Here is a 15,250-nt window from a genome sequence, read left to right as displayed (position 1 = left end):
AACCAATAAGAACAAGGCTTCTTGGTAGATCCCTGGACTCTGGAAGACAGCTTAAAAACCGTGTTCTAAATAATACATCATTCTTCCCCTGCAGAGACTCCCACTATATTGTTTCCCTCTCACTCTGGCTTCAATAGGGCAGGGCAGGGCGAGGGGATCTACCTCTGTCAGGTGAGCAGGAGACAGGGAAGCTTATCCTTAGGGAGCTGAGCTGTGCAGGAAAGAGATACAGTCGTGGCATTTCCCTGTAGGAACCTGGAATATATTTCCCATAGAAACCATTCCAAAAATGGTTCGTTTTCTACAGTCATACTAGTTTTTTGGTTATGTATTTGGTAAACTGGGATATCCTGTACAAACTTATAGAATACCTGTCTATGGTGCTTTTATAAATTACTTTGCATCCCCGGAAGCTTAAACTGTTTGTCAGTATCACTTAGAAGAAAATCAGTTTTGTCCCTCCCAGGTCTCAAATGTAATTGTCTACTAAATAAATACTGATCGACATTTTTCTTCCCAAATACCTTTGGTATTGGGCGGCCAGTTACCTCAGTAGGTTAGAGCGCGGTGCTCTTAACAACAAGTTGCCAGTTTGATCCCCACATGGGCCACTGTGAGCTGCACCCTCCACAACTAGATTGAGACAGCTACTTGTCTTGGAGCTGGTGGGTCCTGGAAAAACAAACTTAAATAAAAGTTTTTTTTTTGTTTTGTTTTGTTTTTTTTTTAAAGATTTTATTGGGGAAGGGGAACAGGACTTTATTGGGGAACAGTGTGTACTTCCAGGACCCTTTATTTTCCAAGTCAAGTTGTTGTCCCCTCAGTCCCAGTTGTGGAGGGCGCAGCTCAGCTCCAGGTCCAGTTGCCGCTGCCAGTTGCAGGGGGCACAGCCCACCATCCCCTGCAGGAGTCGAACCCGCAACCTTGTGGTTGAGAGGACCCGCTCCAACCAACTGAGCCATCCAGGAGCTCAGCGGCAGCTCAGCTCAAGGTGCTGTGCTCAACCCTAGTTGCAGGGGGCAGAGCCCACCATCCCCTGCGGGACTCGAGGAACTGAACTGGCAGCCTTGTGGTTGAGAGCCCACTGGCCCATGTGGGAATCGAACCGGCAGCCTTCGGAGTTAGGAGCATGGAGCTCCAACAGCCTGAGCCACCGGGCTGGCCCCCAATAAAAGTTTTTTTTTAAATTATAAATAAATAAATACATTTTTAAAAAATACCTTTGGTATCTGTTCCTTTTGGTATATCCTTTTGCCTCAAGAGATGGTATAGCATAGTGTTTAAGAGGTATTCTTGTTTCAGTTACATAGACATTAAGCTACACAAAATACACTTTTATTTGTAAAACAAATCTGGCATTTTACTTGAGTTGGGCTGTAGGAAAGGGTTAACATCACAAATAATTTAAGAGATCTGTCAGCATCCTAGTGATACAAATGATTTCAGCATAGTGAGTATGAAACTAAAGGAAAAAAAAAAAAAAAAAAAGAGTAGATGCCCAGTTAGCTGTATTACTCCTTTTCAGGATTTTCAGTTTATCTAAATGTTTGAGGTATAAGGTACTTGCATTCCTGGTGTATCTTTTTCCTTATAGCCTAAGGTGACAAATTTATTTCTACCTTTACTTTATCTAAAATTATGAACTTATAAATAGCACTTACAAATAAAAAACAGTAGTTTTAAATACTGACTAATTGCAGATGCTGCTATTATTTGAACTCTGCACAGTGACTAAGAGCTCCTTGAGCTACTCCTAGTCTAGTATGATTTTATCTTAATGCTGTAATAGAGGTACCATAACATCTGGTGGTAGGTTACAAGGGGAAGAAGCAACGCTCTGCCTAGAGGGAAGCGGAGAAGGCTAATAGAGGTTGGGTGGGTTGTAAAGAAGAAAAGGTGCTTTCTAAGTGAGCTGGAGTGGGTAGGGCGGTACTAGAGATTGTCATATTCAAAAGCATTGGGGACAAAAGAGCAGTGTGGGGAACCAGGTGAATTGGCTTTGCCTAGCCAGTTTGAGGGGGTGGGGGAGAAGAGTGAGTGCAAATGTTGGATATTTAAATTGGAACTAGATTAGGATGGGTCTTGTGTTACAAACAAGAGATAGGGGGTCTTAACCTTGGCAGTGAGTTATGGTGAGGTTCCTTAAGCAAAAGAACCACCTAAGCAGACATGTGTTTTAGGAAAAGACCTGCCTACAGTTTGAATGCTGGTGAGGGGGTGGGGATGAGAGAGCATTTCTTCTGTTATTAGTACTCAAATTAGAACATTGTAATTTCTAAGGATAATTTTTTATTTCTGTAGACAATATACATATATAGTACAGTTTAGATATACAGAGGGTGCCAAAAAATGTATACACGTTTTAAGAAAGGAAAAAACTGTATTACAGTTGTAATACTCAATATATATCTATAACAAAAGATGAATACAAGTCATGTGTATACATTTGTTTTGCCGCCCCCCCCCCCCCCCGTGTGTCTGTGTATGTGTGTGTGTTGCATACTTTATCACAAAGTTGTATCTTTTGGCTCTAGAGTCAAATGATACCAGATGTAAATGCTTCACAGTTTGATTGGTGATTTTCATTGATGAAATCCTAAGGTTTATGTATGCATAAAATTGGGGTTCTGAGATTTTACATTTAGAAGGTTTTAAATTATAGATTGTTAATAGTATCCTATGAACAATTTTTTCTCCCCAAAAAACTATAGGTATTTACCTCCTGAGTGTTTTGTAGTTGGAAAAGAACCACCAAAGATTTCCAACAAGGTTGACGTGTGGTCAGTTGGAGTCATCTTCTTTCAGTGTCTTTACGGTAGAAAGGTAAGTTCAAGTACACCAGATTCAGGTGTATATAGATAAGTTGAAATTTCCCCTCTTAAATACAAAGTTTCATTAACTTGAAGTTAAAGGTCAATTCAGATTCTTGCAAGACAATCCAGGTTTCTTTCTAAAATTTCCATGGATCAGAATTGTTTTAATGTCATAACAATTTATTTGACCTGCTTTTTGCCTTTTTTTTTTTAACTTAAGGAAAAGAAGTAACTATCTGTCAACAGTGCTGACATTCTCTACTGTTAAGAACACTGGAGTCAAAACTCTTTTCATTATCCTCCTTTCTCTCCAATTCCTCACATTCTCTACCCCACCACACACACAGTTTGGCCTGGGCATAGTTTCCCCCTGTACTTCCTCAGGGAAATTCCACTAAACTTAGTCTTCATTTTCCCCAAGCCTCTCTTTATACTAAAGTCAGAACTACAAACTACCATAGATATTATCTACTCCCCATCCCATCAAGTCCCTTCATCAGTGTGGAAAGAGAACTTAAGGGACTTCTCTGGGAATACACTGCCAGTTAGGACGAAACCCGGAGCTGTTTCATTTAAGTTAGCGTATTGTGCTCCAAGTAGTTTATTCTTCGGTCTTTTCACATTTCCACTTCTTCATCTCTTCTCTAAATCAAACTTCATTTTTTTAAATATTCAGAATAAATTTTTAAATTTCTTATGTTTTTATTTTATTTTATCTTAATTACGTATATTGTAACAACGTTGTTTCTACTGCTCATTCACAATGTTTCAGCTACTCCAAGGATTGAGTAGAAAGGCTTTCTGGCCTGCTACCAATTATTACCTTGTTGCTATGATAATGTATCCAAACTTCCATACAACTGAGGACTAGATTTTTTAGAACACAAATCATTTATATCTTGGAAATTCACTGATAATATCTCTGTTTAAAGTTTTTGTGAGATAAATTTCTCAACATTTTATTCATTTTTTTTTAAAGCCATTTGGTCACAATCAATCGCAACAAGACATTCTTCAAGAAAATACAATATTGAAAGCCACAGAAGTCCAGTTCCCTGTAAAACCGGTTGTAAGCAGTGAAGCAAAGGTATTAAATTTATATAAATAAGTTTTGTGAAATTTTATGTTATAAATTGTGCTTAAACAAAGTAATTACTTATTAGTCAGTAAAATAAAAGGGATTGCTGCTGCAGGAAAATCTGTCCAGTGGGGACTGGTAATTGTCTCTGGAAAAAAGAGTTGCTTAGGCCTTTCTTTGGTTGTGATAGTTTTCATCTTTTAAGGACCCAAATATAATCTCTGATTCTTTGTTCACTCCAGCTTGCTTTGAAAATTAGGGGGAAAATCACAGGATTTGGGCCCATCATTACCTTTGTTTTATATATCAGTTTACCAGTTAATATTTAAATATATAGTTGACCCTTGAACAACATGGGTTTGAACTGCACGGGTCTACTTACACATGGATTTTTTTTCAATATGTTAGAAAATATTTTGGAGATTTACAACAATTTGAAAAAACTTGCAGAGGAACCCCAAGCCTCTCTTTATACTGAAGTCAGAACTACAAACTACCACAGATATTATCTGCTTCCCATCCCATCCTGTCCCTTCATCAGTGTGGAAAGAGAACTTAAGGGACTTCTCTGGGAATACATTGTCAGTTAGTCCCAAACATGTAGCCTAGAAATATTGAAAAAATTTAAGAGAAAGGTATGTCATGAATACATAAAATGTATGTACGTATTTCTCTTCCATATGATTTTCTTAACATTTTCTCTAGCTTTATTCTAAGACTACAATATATAACACACAAATGTGTCTTAATTGGCTTTGCACAGAAGTTGGATTTTCAACTGCAGGGGGGGATGGTGCCCCTAACCCCCCAAATTGTTCAAGGGTCAGCTGTGTAAGAAATAAAAGCATTGTATTGATACTTGATATACATTATCTTTTAACATCCTTATGAGGGTGTAGGTATTTCTGTTATTCCCATTTTATAAAACAGGAAACCAGCCAAGCCATAGCAAAAGTATCTTGTCCAGAGTCGTACCAGCTAGTAAGTAGCAGCGCTGCTTGATGTTATGCTGCCCTACAGTAGTTTTTGAGAAAGCCTGACCTCTTCTTCAGCTCTGCGTGCATGTAGGAGTCTGTGACTCCGTAACAAATGGCTTCCTATAGTTGTAATCCATGTCTACATGATAACATGAAATAGCTATTTCTAATTAGTAGCAGAACTTTTATGGTGCTTGTTATCTTCCCTCTTCCTGTTGGCCTTTCACATTTGTATTTTCACTCCTGCTTTGTTATGCTCTCATCACAAAATTTATTTCTTTGTGACCTCCCTGTGGGAGTGTTCTTTTTAAACCCGGTGAAATTCCTAAGACAAACCCCATGAAATTCGCATTTCATTTTCCTGATAGGAATAGTCTAGGCCTTAATAATAATTCATAAATAAGCATTATGTAGTTTTCCATATTCTTAGAGTACAGAGAAGCACTGCTACATGGCCCTGGCTGAGGTCAGAACGGCCTTCAGAATTGAAAATGTTCTGCTTTTAGGATAATCTCAGTAAGTATGTTGTTTATTGGAACTGTTCCATATTTCATTTTATCCATTACATCTTTATTGGCTTTTTGCAAATTATTTGAATGACTTTGAGAAGATTTTGACAATTGAAAAGATAACTGGCATTCTTATTTTAAAGCATAATGAGTTATTTTCATAAGGTAATTATGGCTCCTTTAAAAAGATCTTGACAGTGCTAATATCTAAATTTGTCTTCTGTTTCTACATACAGCATCAGTGGGAATAGGAACTAAATAAATTTAGTCAGCGGAAGATCCATTTATGTTTTAATACTGACAAAAGTGGCCAGGAGTGAATGCAGTGTGCCAAAAGACAGTCGCATCTACCATCTATCTGGTTCTGTCCTTCGGCCCTTTATAGGAGCCACAGTCACCATTTTGGAACGTGGAGAGGAGGAGGTCACATTATTGCTTGTTTGGTTTCTAACCTCTTGTCCCTGTAGAACGCCGGGTGCCTCTGCAGCTCGGTGCGGCCATCGGAAGCACACTTACTCCTTGTGTGCTTCTGAATCTTGCTGGTGATGGCTTTTCCTTTCAATCTCCGCCTTCAACATGTCAATCACTCCTGATTTTTTTTCTGTATCTTAAATCATATTTAGAGTGGTCTCTGAAATTTTTATTTGTTAAAGATTTAAAAAGATAAGACCTAAGGGATCAGAAAGACTTGATAAATACTAGTAAGCTAACCGTGGTACAATGATAAGAGCTAGATTCGTTTTTAGAGAAAAAATTACTTCCAATGAATTTCAAAGCAGAATGCGCAACAGCTAACTTTAAATTGAAGTTTAATCACATTATAAAGTATGTATCTTAGTTATAATTTTCCTGCAAATGGTTTAATTCATGAATTTATGTGGCAGTTATGAATCTCAAGACAAGCTGAAGTTACTTCTAGTGTCAGCAGTAAGAAATGGAAAGAATTATGAATTACCCCTTGAGAATGTTTTATTTTACAAAAAGTGGATGAATTTCTCAAATATAATATTGAGTGAAAGAAGCTAGATAAAGGGGTATATTTACATAAAGGTCAAAACAAGCAAAATTGAACTCGGGTGTTAAAAGTTAAGATACAGGTGGGTTGTAGGCAGAGCCCATGTCTGGAAGGGGTGTGAAGAGACTTAGGAGTTTCTGGTAAAGTTTTTTTTCTTGATCTGGTCGCCAGTTACATAGATATATTCACTTTTTTACTGTACACTTAGGATTTATATATTTTGTAAATGTTGTAATTCAGTAGATTTTTTTATAAGAAGCTATTCTCAAGAAGAAGATACATAATACCAGTTTGAGAAGGAAAAATGATAGTGATTATATTCCATTATTTAGCTTTTTCGAAAGTGTACTGATGCACAGTCTTAACCTAAGAAACAAAAACCCCAATAGAAGTGTTCTTCAGTGTTCCCTTCATCTAAAATTCCTTATGCTCAATAAGAAAAAAAATATTATGGCTAAAAATGGCATTCCCTTTAGCCAAACTAAACTGATAGAGGGTGAGAGGATTATTTTAGCAGAAGAAAAATTCTAGAAAAAAGGGATCCAGAATTTTCTAAGTATAAATGCAGCTCCCATATTCAACATAATGTCAGAAATCCTAGCCAGAGTAATTAGGCAAAAAAGAAATAAAAGGCATCCAAATCAGAAAGGAAGAAATAAAACTCTCAGTATTTAGAGATGAAATGATATTATACAGTTGACCCTTGAGCAACTCAGGTTCAAACTTCTCCAGTCCACTTAGACACAGAATTTTTCTTTGACCCACGTACTTCAAACCCGTGTTATTCAAGGGTCAAGTGGCCAGGGGCAATCACATATGTGGAAGGCCGATTTAAGTTGTATGTGGATTTTGACTGCACTGGTGGTCAGCTCCCCAACCCGTGCACTGTTCAAGGGTCAACTGTATATAGAAACCCCAAAGACACCACCAAAACTGTTAGAACTAATCAGTGAATTCAGTAAATAACAAACTATCAGAAAGAGAAATTAACAAAATAGTCCCATTTATAGTTGCATCAAAAAGAATAAAATACTGGGAATAATTTAACCAAGGAAGTGAAAGACCTGTATACTGAAAACTTACAAGACTTTAATAAAAGGAAGTAAAGAAATGTGGAAAGAGAGTCATGCTCACGGATTGGAAGAATTAATATTAAAATGTCTATACTACCCAAAGCAGCCTACAGATTCAATATAATCCCTACCAAAATTCCAAAGGCATTTTTTTTCAAAGAACTAGAACAAACAATCCTAAATTTTGTACAGAACCACAAAAGACCCCAAATATCCACAGCAATCTTGAGAAAGAACAAAGTTGGAGGCATCATGCTCCCTGATTTCAAACTATATTACAAACCATAGCAATCAAAATAGTATTGGCATAAAAACAAGACGCATAGATCAATGGAACAGAATCAAGAGGCCAGGAATAAACCCACGCTTAAATGGTCAATTATTTTATGAACAAAGGAGCCAAGAAAATACAATGGGGTAAAGACAGTCTTTTTTATTTATTTATTTATTGGGGTGACAATTGTTAGTAAAATTACATAGATTTCAGGTGTACAATTCTGTAATACATCATCTATAAATCCCATTGTGTGTTCACCACCCAGAGTCAGTTCTCCTTCCATCACCATATATTTGATCCCCTTTACCCTCATCTCCCACCCAAGACAGTCTTTTCAATAAATAGTGTTAGGAAAACAGGACAGATAGATGCAAAATAATGAAACTGGACCACACACAAACATTAATTCAAAATGGATGGAAGACTTGAAGGTGTAAAGACCTGAAACCATAAAACTCCTAGAAGAAAACCTAGGCAGTAAGCTCTTGACATTGGTCTTGGCGAGTATTTTTTGGATTTGACACCTAAAACAAAGGCAACAAAAACTAACAAGTGGCACTATGTCAAATGAAAAAGCTGCACAGCAACAGAATCCATTGGCAATGAAAAGAGACTCCAACAAATATGTATACACCAGTGTTCATAACAGCATTGTTCACAATAGCAAAAAGGTGAAAACCAAGTGTCAGTCTATCAGCAGATGAATGGATAAGATGTGGTATATACATGCAGTTGAATATTATTCAGCCTTAAAAAGGAATGAAATTGATGCATGCTGCAACGTGGGTGACTCTTAAACATTATTCTAAGTGAAATAAGCCAGATACCAAAAGACAAATATTATATGATTCCACTTATTTTATATTCTAGGTATCTTATATAGGTACCTAGACTAGCCAAATCATAACAAATATAGAATAGTGGTTACCAAAGGCTGGGGAGGGAGCAATGGGAAGTTATTGTTTAATGGGTACAGAGTTTCAGTCTGGGAAGACGAAAAGGTTCTGGAGACGGATGTGACGTTGCGGGACAGAGTGGATGTACTTAATGTCGCTGAATTGTATACTCAAAGGGTTAACATGTTCATTTGTTACAGATATTTTACCTCAATACATTTTTTTGAAAAAGTATAGCTTTCCTGTAACAAGTTTAAATGGTAGCAATAATAATTTAGACTGTACAGTGAACCACTAGGGGCTGTGAGTTGGGAGTGGAATTTGGGGTGAGAATTTTATTGCTACAGAAAAAAATTTGTTTGTAAGATTTGAACTTCCAGTAAAAAGAAATCTATTGTCTTTGATGTGTCCATCCTTCTATGGTATTAAGTTGATTGATATTTAGAAGGGGAAAAGATTTTAATTGCTGCCTTGTTTGTTTTTTTAAGGCCTTTATAAGACGCTGTTTGGCATACCGGAAAGAAGATCGATTTGATGTGCACCAACTGGCAAATGACCCATACCTTCTCCCACACATGAGAAGATCCAATTCTTCAGGGAACTTACACATGGCTGGGCTGACAGCATCCCCGACACCCCCTTCTTCCAGCATAATTACTTACTGACTTTCCTCCCAAATGGGCATGATACCTTTGATTGCTTCCAGATGCACACTTGAGTTTGAAAGAATTTGAGTGTTTTCATTTTCTTTTTTACACAGGACATGGTTGAGAACTGTTTGTAAACTGAAGTTCTTCGTAGCGTCATTTGTATGAGAGTGGATCATGGACAAGAATAAGTGTTCACTTCTGACCATAATGTTGAGCAGTGAAGGATGACTGCCTGTTGCACAGAGACAGGAATACCACGTTAAGATAGAAAAATAATTTGTTGTTTGTTTGGGGGAACACTGTACATAACGTTTATAATACTTAAATACGTTTGGTTGTTACTAGAGAGTTCTAATATGAAGGGTAGTTTTTCATTATTTAAAAACACTTGGAAAAAATGAGACATATTTCTAACACAAGAACTATAGTGCCTGGATACATTCTTCAGCATTCGGCAGTCAGTCTGCTGAAACCAAAGTAAGAACTGAATGGCAGTGCCAGTTGTGTTTGTATAGTAATAGAATGTGCGAGTTAGGAGCTTTGGACAAAGTTAGACTTTGTCATTTGCCTGTTCTGGCTTTTACCATATTGTACCTCGAAATCACATGTCCTCTTTTTCACTGGTTACGTTAAAGGGAGAGCCTTTATTCCTAGTTACTTTACACCTTTGACAAAATGAGCTGCTTATTTTGAAATCAGTTGAATTCACTAAATCGTAATATCTCCAGTGTTTTCAACATGTTAGAATTGTTAACAAATATTTTCATTTTGTTACCAGGCCTTGTTCATTAAAACAAGTGACAGTATGTAACCAAATGCAGACCAGTTCTATGCAGGATAATGATAAATTCCCTTCTAGCTCTGTTGTAAATTGTTGTACATATGTCGTATTTCAATTACCAGGTTTTCAGCAGCTTATTCTTGTACAAATGTTTAAAAATATGGCTTTTCTAATTGGATATTGTATTTTTTTTAAGTCTTGAAGGCGCTTTAATTGCTGCTAAATGTTGCTTCTTTGCTAAAAAAAAAAAAAAAATCAAATGACCTCCTTAAAGGTGCAAATTGACTGTACATCACAGAGACATATTAAAAGCAGGCATTCATTAACAATCAAGGCATGTAAAAATGACCCATGTTGGACATACAGCATTCTCTAAATCAGTTTCTTGGGTTCTAGGGCTGTGGAGCACATAGAGACTAGATTTATAAATTGTTCATGGTTATTCTACATTTCTAGAAGGTTCTTATCAGCAAGGTGGGATGATGGTCCCATAAACAAGTTTCTTGTGGTTTGTATAGATTTGTTAAAATGTGAACATTTTCTAACTGCCTTGTATGGTAGAAACCATTATTTTTCAGGATGCTGTATTTTACTTCTGTAAGAATTATTTCTTTATTGTTACATTCATAATGCTGATACTTACATGTAAGTTGTCCACTTTGCCGAAAAAGGAGGCTATACATACCACAGATTCTCCTTAATATTGTACAGTTAAACTGTGGCTCTTACTTCTGATGTTGCAAAACGTTTTGTTTTTTCATTGTACATACACACATTGTCTCTTTAAGATGCTGCTGAAATTGTAGAGGATATAGCCAAAACAGTAATAAACAATTACAGTTAAAATTTAAAGACTGAAAATTATATTCGAAGGAAGCTTTTAAGATTTAGGATATCGCCTCTGACTTGGTTCCTTAAGAATCAGCTAAATAAATTCTTTAAGTATACTTCAAGACAAGTATAAAGTGTTTCAAGCTGTTAAAGTAAACCTAATAACCATCATCAAGGTTAATCCTGGGTACCACTTAGCACTATCAGGAGTGGCTTAAGGGCTGTGCCTGCTTCCCCTGGAGATTAAGATGGAAACACTATAAAAAATACTGACATGGTAATGAAATGTTCGCATTGCCCGAGTGCTTTAGGTGCTACCCGCAAATCTTTCTATTTTGTTGTTTTCATGTCCCTGAATCAAAGTACTATGTTCATGTAATAACTCTTATTTGAAGACCTGCATTAAAAGAAAATGCCCAGCTTTATTTAAAATTTTGGTGAGATATTAAGTGGACATATAAATCTGAGATTGCTTTGAATAAATAGTGCAGACTGAGACTACTGCTCTACCCTATTCTTTTCAAATGAATGAAAGTGACTGCTAGCGTCAAAAAGCAAAAAAGTAAAGAAAATAAGCCATAAAAGTGAAACTGCTTCTCTGACCTGGGTGTAGGTAATCATTTAGAATCAAAGAGGTGTAGGAAAGGAGTAAACTCACAGGCCTTCTCTTCCTCAAGTTTTTCCAAACAAATGCTATAGATTTTGGACAATATGCCAGTAACCCAGCAGGTAGAAGATGGCTAATTGAGCCAAATTGAATAATTTACTGTTGTCCTCACATGGGAAATTGGTATCTATCACTGCATAATATCAGTCACTCTGGTAAGCCTTGGCGCTAATACCTTTTGAAGCTTAAATTGTTTCTGGTTTCCTGAATTCACTCCGAATTAAAGCATGTCTTATATCCATAAGACAATAATAGCTGAGGTCTTCTTTGGCTCTCTTGCCGGTCTGACTCCTTATAATAGTCAGCACTGATGAGGCCCAGTAAACGGCAGTTTTTGCATATAATTTTAAAATCTTTCTCTAATGTAAAATAGCTTTAGTGTGTGCATGTTGAGAGGAAGTAAGTGTAGAAAGCACCCTAATAATTTGTAAGTCAGGAATTGGGTAGATATTTGGTGGTCTTTCAAAAATAACCTGTTTTTTTCCTTACTGGCCACCATCCTCTTCTCCTAAAAAAAGAACTCTTTCAGTTTAAATGGTACATGAAATATAAACAAATACTTCTACAAATATCTCATTACATGAAGCCAAAATGGTGGAAAGGTTCACTGAAACATTTGAAGAGTATATTTGTGTTTTGCTGTTCAATGTTACTTATTAAATGCAATAGTATTATCATCAGATGTTACCACCTATGTTTTAGTGGTAATGCAGACTGTCCATTTAGAGTGTCAGTTTTCTCTTAGAATTTAATAACATAGCTGTTTGATTTGTGTGTGAAAAAGACAGCTTTATACCTTTAAAGTCACATATACCAGTCTTTCTCTAATCCCACTTTAGATTTTAAATTTCCTCCCAAATATACTAAAATTTAATGTTCTGAAGGCATTTCAAAAAGTGCTTTATCAGCTAGATTTTAAATTATTAGAATTTTTGTTCCTGGGTTTCAGGAACTCTACAATAGCTCTAGAATTTATATAATTTGTCGATTTGAATTAGCTTTATTTCCCAGCACATATATATCTCTACCTTCCCCTACTTTCCCTTTCCTCCCCCTTTTTTGAAGACCCTACCCCCCCACCCCACCCCTGGGGGAATTCTTTACTTTTTGAGTGGAAAAGATTTGAGTAAATGTGTGTAAACCAACTTCAAAAATTTACATAGAACCAGAGAACTTAATAGAATTATTTTTAGGAAATGCATAGTTTTCACCTAGAAATCCTCAAAATATTAGGCATGTAGATTACCTGCATACGTATGACTGTATTAAGAAAGGCAGTACAATATACTGGTTAAAAACTCATATTTTGGAAGCAGATTCTTTGGCTTCAAATGTCAACTGCCATTTATTACCTGTGTTTCAGGTTCCTCGTCTGAAAATGAGAATAATAGTACCATACAGAGTGGTTGTGAGGAATAAATGATTCACGTATATAAAGCACTTAGAACTATTCCGAGCGCATTGTGTTGCCACATTTAATCAGCTGCTCTTACCGTTCTTTACGACTCAGTGATTATTCCATTGCTTTTAACCTCATACATGATGCAGTATGCTTTGCTTCCTGTGATAATTAAATTTCTTTTAAGAAATAGCAGTTTTATGAGAACATTGCCAGACTCAAATTTCAAACAATGATTAGATTACCTGAAAATGGAAAGTAAGGTGCAACAATTTGAAAACAAAAAATGGTAACTCTTCGTGTCAACGGTCGTCACCACAAGGATCACACCCTGACGGTTTATGCTATTTCATCAGAGACAAGTCTGCCGTATTGTTTTCTTGCTAGTAACAGCCATTTGGGGTAGAATAGGCAGTATTATAGTTTTACAGAAAAAAAGAAATATTTGGAGAAGAGAAGAAACTGGATAAAGCCACATAATGAGTAAGTGGTGGCATCAGAACTAAGGTGCAGGGTTCTCAACATGCTGACGTCTTGCCTCTTTAGTATAAACCTTGTTTATAGTGTGTTAAATCATTTTTCAAAGGGGACACAAAACTGAGTAGATGTAAACATAATTGCTACCATTAAAGAGCAAATCTAAAGAACGATGAGGAGTGTCTGAGCCATGCCTTGGCTGTGAGACCCTGTCAAAGGTCCCACACTCATTCTAGGTCAGGGAGAGTGGGTCACAAACCTTTTCCCATTTTCACATTGGTTTTTCATTGCGTTTTGTGAGTCAAAGATCAGATCCGGTTCTGCCTGACAGAGATCTGTTCACCATCCTGATTCTTGGCCCACTTTCGCGAGCACAGGCGGTATGATGTACATCCTGTCTTCCTGCAGTGGTACCAGTAGGTAGCTAATAAAAATGTGTAAAACTGACTATTAAGTCCATAACTTTCTCAAAAGAGGCCCTGGATCTTTAGGGAAACTTCAGTAGTTGTCCCTATGGCCCCCTGAACTTGATCTCTAAAAGTCTTCCACATCTGCTGAGACTACCCATGTGTGGCGCCTCGGCACCGGGTCACAAATGAGTAATCCTGACTTCAAGGGACTGTTCGTTGGTTTAAAAAATCTCCCAAATAATTAAGTTTACATTTTTATTTAAGTATGTGCCCCATGTCCATCTGAAGGACCTTAGGCTGTTTCCATGAGCCAAACAACAGATGTTACGAGCAACACCCCACTGTCAGTGGAGTATGTGGTATATTTGGATTAAATACCATTGATGTGATCAGAGGTATTATCTCTAGAATATAACAGATGAACTTAGATACTAAAATGACTTGATCCAAAGAATGAGTAGGGCTAATTTAGTATTCGTCATGTTGGTTATTTCAAACCATGCCATTCATACAGCATCCTAGAACATCTCTACGAGGACCAAATTCATCACTTCCTTTTAGGGAGGTATTCAGAGGAAGGATTAAAAGGGGAAAGCATGGGTTTTGAAGTTACACCTGTCTTCATTTTCCAGTTTTGTTACTTAATAATTTTCTGACCTTAGAGAAAAGTCACTAACCTCTTGGCTTACCGCCCACATCTATAAACTCTATTAATAGTACCTGCCTTTCAGGCACCCAGCACCAGGAGTGCGTTCAGAAGTTTCTCCAACTGATGGCATGGGATCTGATCAGTCAGGACAAATGCTGGCCGTCCTGCAGAAGAGAGGGTCAAGACACCCCGATTTTGACCCAAGATAGGGGGTCACTGTGGGACACCGCTGATGAAGGGGTAGGAGTAGTTGGGATGAGGTGCTCGTGATTTGGGGCAGCAGCCATCTATCAACCACTGAAGAGACTATTTTAACTCATATTCATTACTTAATATGAGCTGTGCCGGTCACCAACCACGTGATAAGCTCCATAAATGTCTCCACTCTCCAGTACATGCACTTTCAATGACAAGGCAGCTAACCATTGTGGACTGCAGACTGAGCAACAGTCTACCCTTTTTTCTTCATTTTAGGGATGCTATTTGGATCCCAAGAATATGTTCAAGCCATGAATATTAACACCATGGTGGTCTATGGGCTAATGTAACAATTTATGATAAAATGTTACCTTATGATTTTAACTTCAGGAATATTTTAAAATTTTATTCCTTGAGCTTCCTTCCCAGACATATAGAATACATACGTACATGTTAGTAAAAAGCTTTATAAGAAATTGAGCTTCCCTCATGGTAACCACAGAGAAAAACCTATAGTAGATATACAAAGAGAAAGAGAAAGGAATCTAAG

At 37.0% G+C, this 15,250-nt stretch overlaps 1 protein-coding gene across 2 annotated transcripts in view; it reads left to right on the top strand.

Moving 5' to 3' along the window:
• Positions 1 to 10,921, top strand: part of TLK1 (tousled like kinase 1) — a 124,563-nt gene extending 113,642 nt beyond the window's left edge. For both annotated transcript variants that reach the window (XM_019727410.3, XM_088794489.1), the window contains 3 exons: positions 2,712 to 2,823; positions 3,793 to 3,900; positions 9,127 to 10,921. In XM_019727410.3, the coding sequence (XP_019582969.1) occupies positions 2,712 to 2,823; positions 3,793 to 3,900; positions 9,127 to 9,303 (397 nt within the window). In that variant the 3' untranslated portion in view covers positions 9,304 to 10,921. The remainder of the gene's footprint in view (positions 1 to 2,711; positions 2,824 to 3,792; positions 3,901 to 9,126) is intronic.
• The last annotated feature ends 4,329 nt before the right edge of the window (positions 10,922 to 15,250 follow it).

The sequence above is a fragment of the Rhinolophus sinicus genome, chromosome 17 (genome assembly GCF_057876585.1).
Source record: "Rhinolophus sinicus isolate RSI-liver-muscle chromosome 17, RSI-T2T, whole genome shotgun sequence".
NCBI lineage: Eukaryota > Metazoa > Chordata > Mammalia > Chiroptera > Rhinolophidae > Rhinolophus > Rhinolophus sinicus.
The sequence above is the reverse complement of the archived record's forward strand: the minus strand, read 5'-3'. Positions and strand labels throughout refer to the sequence as shown.